The 5,663-nt window shown below is 36.9% G+C and overlaps 1 protein-coding gene across 1 annotated transcript; it reads right to left on the bottom strand.

The window, feature by feature from the left end:
• Positions 1-1,615: 1,615 nt before the first annotated feature.
• FOMMEDRAFT_31151 (uncharacterized protein) lies at positions 1,616-2,772 on the bottom strand (the record flags this gene model as incomplete). Its single annotated transcript, XM_007270121.1, has 3 exons — positions 1,616-2,054; positions 2,566-2,589; positions 2,690-2,772. 3 exons carry the CDS (start codon positions 2,770-2,772, stop codon positions 1,616-1,618), a joined length of 546 nt encoding a protein of 181 aa, XP_007270183.1.
• Positions 2,773-5,663: the final 2,891 nt, after the last annotated feature.

The raw sequence follows: 5,663 nt of genomic DNA, 5'->3' as shown, positions 1-5,663 counted from the left end.
TATACTAAGCTCAATTCTCAACACATGAACATGAAACTTTCTGTAATACACTTTATTATACTTATATTTAATTTAGGAATACAGTTTGAGGTCAAGAATAATTTATTGAGTGTGGGGGGGAATAAAGTAAAATAGTTAGTTTTACACATTTTAGCCCTCTCTCAGTAAAGCAGAATAAGTAATCTATTCACAAAAAATTGACTATGTAAATTAAGTATTAATGTATCTGACTAGAATAAACAGTTTTCCAAGCTTATATATCTAGTTTTGATTCAGAGAAAAAATAAAAATGAGTGTTACATAGAAAATTCACATTTTGTACTGTATCTCAGCCAATTTTTACTCAATTCTCTCCTTTTTTGTTGGAATATGAAAGATATTTTATATTAATGAATTTAGCAACTTAAATCACACAGAATGGTTGAGTATTGATTGAGTTATAGTGAATTTTGTATTCTGACATGTTTATTGTGACAAAACGTCACAAAACACATCAGTGCCAGGTATTTTGAAAACAGTAGTAAAGCATTATGCAACATGGTTCATAATCGCTGCATCTCACTCAGAGTAGGTGGTGTCATTAAAGGCCAGGCTGCAGAGTTTGATCATAGTGGTAATCATGTGGTCTTGCAATTCAACATCCTAGCTGCTAAAATTCACTATCCACTATTGCAAAAGACACGAACGAGCCTTCAGACAGCAACTGAGATGGACATTCTATTTGGACATCAATTTGCAGGTCCATTGACCAACAAGGATTAACTTTGTATTGAGATAATTATTGTTACATGTATTAGTACTGTAGGTACCTCTCAACATAGACATGTTTTCCAACATAAAAAAGAAATTGTGGTGTGTGAATGGGAGTGGGACTGGAGTGTGGGTTTGTGATGGACGTTGAGGTTCTATATTATTATGGTAAAGACTGACATTAAAGCAAAGCTTCACATATTTAGTATGAAATACATCACACGTTCTTCTAACACTGTTTGAGTTACAAAATATTATGCTTTACTCCTGTGCAGACTGTGGCACAGCAGTATTTAGATATTGTAGAGTAAATACAACTTTGCTTGTTATGATAACTATTTCTATTTTCATTTTGATAAGCTCAACTTCTAGCGTCAGCATCTAGGTAGAAACAATGTGGCACCATGTTTATCATGTCATTTTTGTGTATCCAATAGGATTCTCATCACTAATCCCTCTCATAATGGTACAGCTACTTATTTCTGCCTCAAAGAGCCCTCGTTGTGCTTCTCAGGCCTTTCAGTATGCAAGCTGCCCATTGTAAAAGTATTACTGTGTACAATCCGACTTTGTAGCTGCTTTGTCCAGGGCTGTCAATAACCAAAGCAAGTACATTCTACAATGGGTACTATTCTGCCTGTTGGTGTAGACACTGATGAGAAAATAATTATGAACAATTATTAAGAGAATCTTCATTCAAGGATAGTTTGTATAAACAAATATAGAGTTACGTTGTGAGTGAAGATAGAATACTTATTACTTTGCAGAGCAACTTCTACTTTCTGTTTGTTATAGTCATACAATTATAAAATCAAAAAACTCTACAAAATTATTGGATCGAACTAATAGAATATGTTTTGGCTAATCAAATGGGATATGGACCATACAATGGTGGACTTCTGCTGAGAGCCACCTCTATACTGAACAGCTTCTTGTCATCACTACTACAGGTGTCTATTTCCTTGTCTTCTTCGTTTATGCTAGAATTTCTGGAATTGTCATTGTGCTCGTCACAGAAACTCTCATCAACACTCTTCTGCCATCCAGCAATTCTCTGAGTTTCTAACTCCTCTGCCTCTTTCTTGTGTTGCTCTTCCTCTGCTTTAATGTCCTCAGGCCGAATGCCATGAACCTTCATCTGAAATGCATCAATCCAGTCCCAGAAAGCATTATGTCTTTCATCCTCAATATCCTGCTCTTTGTCTCTTCTCAGCCAACAGATTCGCCTTTCTTTAGCAAGATTAACAGGATAATGGTCCTCAGCATATTTTTGAAGCATATCCTTCGTGTGAATCGTGTCTGTACTACCAAAGCAATAAAGCACAATAAAGGCATAAGTGATTTTGAGTAATATGTCTTTAGGTTGGTATTCTGTATCAGTTATTCCTCCTCCTGAGGCCCTGAGGGAGGATCTTTCAACCCAGAATCTTTTGTCAGATTGGAATGGGCACTGTACAATAGTTCACAAGTCCTCTCTCTGCCTAGGAAGTAATGGACTGTGATGTGGTAAGCATCCAGTGGAGCATTCTCTTTGCCTGGCAGTTCATTGGTCTTGAGGAACTTGTTCAGTGTCTCTAGACAGAGTACTCAATATAGTTACAAATGAACATGATGTACTACTCACTTTAAGGAATGCAGCCCATTTCACTCTGTGAAAGGAACAATGAAACAAATGTTCCCATTCAAATGGCACAGGGAAAAACTCTCGAATCACAGGAACTGCAACAGACGAATCCCTACATCATTGTAAATTTGCAATTCAATTTCATAGCATCCTAAGTTCAATCACTTGTTAATTCATCAACTACAACTTACTTATCCCCTTGTCTTACCTCTGTCCTAGTGTGTGTTATTCATTGTGTCTGTTATGTCTGACAACCTTGCTTCGTCCATCCTGACTGAATATGGTGTCCAAGTGCACAAAATCAAAAGGACGAACAACTCGAATGGATCTTTAGCTGTGTTGTATGACAAGACCTGAACGTTGCAAAACACAGTTTCAGTATTTGCCTTGACAGACATTGTCTGTGATGCACAGAAGGAGGGCTGCACAAGTGAAGACATCCTGAAGAAGGCATGCACACTAGGATGGCACATTAGGGCAGAATCTCCACATATCTTACATACTCCTTTTAAATGCTGTGGAATTTTTGTGTAGGATGAGTATTGTAAAATGTTGTCAAAGATCTTTAATGTCTTTGCCCTCAATTTCAGTGCATAAGCTGGCTATGTCCCAGACGAAAGGATTGTAGACCCTAGATTATTTCCTCCACACAATCCTTTCATGGAGCTGAACGTTAAATCAGTCCAGGAGGACCTAATCACCAGAGTTATTGTCACTGGAACGCCTAGTATTGGTGGGAGATGCAATTTTCTTTTTTCTTTTTTTTTTTTTTTGCTGAACTGTACACATTGGTATTTCAGGGAAAACATTATTTCTTCTGTATGTGCTTGCACTATGCCTCCTTGCACAACAAACAACTGTTCTACAGTTTCAAAAGAATGAGTTCATAATATTTGAAGCAGCTAGCATGTTTGTCTGTAAGGAGATGGAAGCAGAGCTTGCATTCTTACTAGAACATACTTGGTTCCTTGTGGATAGCAATAGGGCAGTTGCCAAACTGCCTATTTTGTTCCTCAATGCCTGTGTTTCATTCTCTCAGAAGCTGATTGTGGCTGCATTACTATGAGAACATCAATTCAATTCTACAAGCAAATACTTTGTTTGGACTAGATGAATGTATCTGTTTGAGTCTTAGGAATTTATTGTAGTGTAGGCCACTATTTTCCAACATGAAAATGATTCATATAACAATAATAATTCTAATAGGCAATATTTTCAATTTTGCAATACTCTACCAACCAAACACCAATTGCAGCTCTTCTTCTGCATATGGGGTCCTAATGCCTCCAGACCAGAAGTATACAAAGGAAAAATCAGACAGAATATCTTGCATGTGCCTTGGGACAGCCTAAGCAATACAATTAGAAGCCTGAGCAGTAGCTATTTTGATACTAAGTTCTCTCACAACATGCTTGTTGTAAAGCCTAGTAGTAATGATTGTTCTGATTTCTATGTTAAGTTTGCAATCAAGTCAGTTGCAGTGCTAATAATAGACACCTTCCTGAATCCTGGGTGTGGAGAGACAAAAGGTCCAGGAACTCTACCAATTCTTCTTAGGGAGTCCTAAAGCCAGAGTAGCTGCTAGTTACCTATTAGAGGCAATTACAATAGTTAATTTTCAGGAGGGTAGGGCTAGGGTTCTACAGTATTGTGTATTATACACATACACCTTTAGTGTATATGTATACACACTGTATTGTATGGAGCTTAAATTTTCCAAATATATGCATGTATTTCTATTTGTGTATCTGTATTTCAAACAAAAAAAATTACTGTATACAGTTTATACAGCTTATACACTAATCTCAAAGTCTAACTTAGGCCTGTAGTATTTACTGAATTTCTAGTATGTTTTTTATTATTCTGTGCATTTATCTACCTAATACAACTATAATACATTCTAATATTGTTATAGAATTCACTTTTCAGCTGTGTGTTTGTTATAGAATACATTCTTAGCTCAAGACAACAGGTCATGTGATAATTGTCAAGTAGGTGTCAAATGCTACTATTAATATTTAATAATGTAGTGACGGATGTGAGTGTACTTGGATGCTGAGGGGACAATACAGAGACTGTTTGTATTGTGTTTTTCAGCTAAATAGTGTACTTTACTCTATTTAATATACTATTTCTTGTATACAACATATATACTGTATACAGTGTGTCTGTATTGTATCAAGGTCCTATTGTGTCTGTATACACACATTTTTATACACACGTATGTGTATTTAAGTTGTATTATACACATGTATGTGTATACACATACATACAGAACCCTAGGTGGGGTGTGGAACATGCAGGCTATAGAGAAGAGCAAAAAGCAAGGTTGAGGACAACCAACAAAGGTTACTTAGGACTACAATGAAGCTGCATCAGTGTACACATTGCTTATTAGGTACAAGGGCAGTTCAGTAACAATAACAAGGGATATGCACCATTCTCTAGGAGAAAGAAATTTTGCAGAAGTGGCTTGTATCAACTTCAGCCCCAAGGAGACAATGACAGTAGAGGGTACAATGTATGTTCTGAAGTATGTCACAAATCCTGCATTTGATGTCTGGATTTTTAACCTGCAAGACAGTAATATGGTGGCTATCCAAGTCACATGCCAAACATCCTCTCACAACCTCCACTCTAAGAGTTTTGAGTGGTTTGATTGTCCTGAAGTCAAGAGTCTTAACATTGTCATTGTATCAGATGAAGGTGGTGGGAAAAAGGTAGAAACACTGACAGAGAACGTTAGGAAGATACAGAATGTGTATTGTTTGAAAATGTAGGCCAATTGTCTTTTCCCCTGTATTTTGTACATTGTATGTTCAATTTGGTCTATATTATCTTGTACTGAAACAATCAGCATCATGCTAAGAACCATACATCACATGCAGACAATCACAGCAATCAATTCTGAACACCCACATGACTCATAGAAGCCTACTCTGAGAACACCCAACTATTCTACATTGCAAGCATTTGCAAACAGAACTGCAAGAGTGTACAGTCTTGGAATTGGCTTACACACATTGTTTTCTCTACAGGATGTACAGATCACATACTTATTATGGGCTCAGAACACAAGTTGTGTCACAGTGAGTGGCTCAGCAAACCATTACATCATCATTGCCTGGATCAAAGTACTGTGATCTTCCAATCAGATAGGACATTGGGGCAATCAAAGTGTTGATCTCAGGAGACTGCTGGAAATCTTGGAACTCTCCACACTTTGTCTGTACCAATCAGATGATAACAGTATGAGAACCTTCTATTTCTTTCAATGTAAATCTTGCTT

Source organism: Fomitiporia mediterranea, assembly GCF_000271605.1.
Source record: "Fomitiporia mediterranea MF3/22 unplaced genomic scaffold FOMMEscaffold_12, whole genome shotgun sequence".
Lineage (NCBI taxonomy): Eukaryota > Fungi > Basidiomycota > Agaricomycetes > Hymenochaetales > Hymenochaetaceae > Fomitiporia > Fomitiporia mediterranea.
Note: the sequence above shows the minus strand (reverse complement) of the source record. Positions and strands in the feature narration are given on the sequence as shown.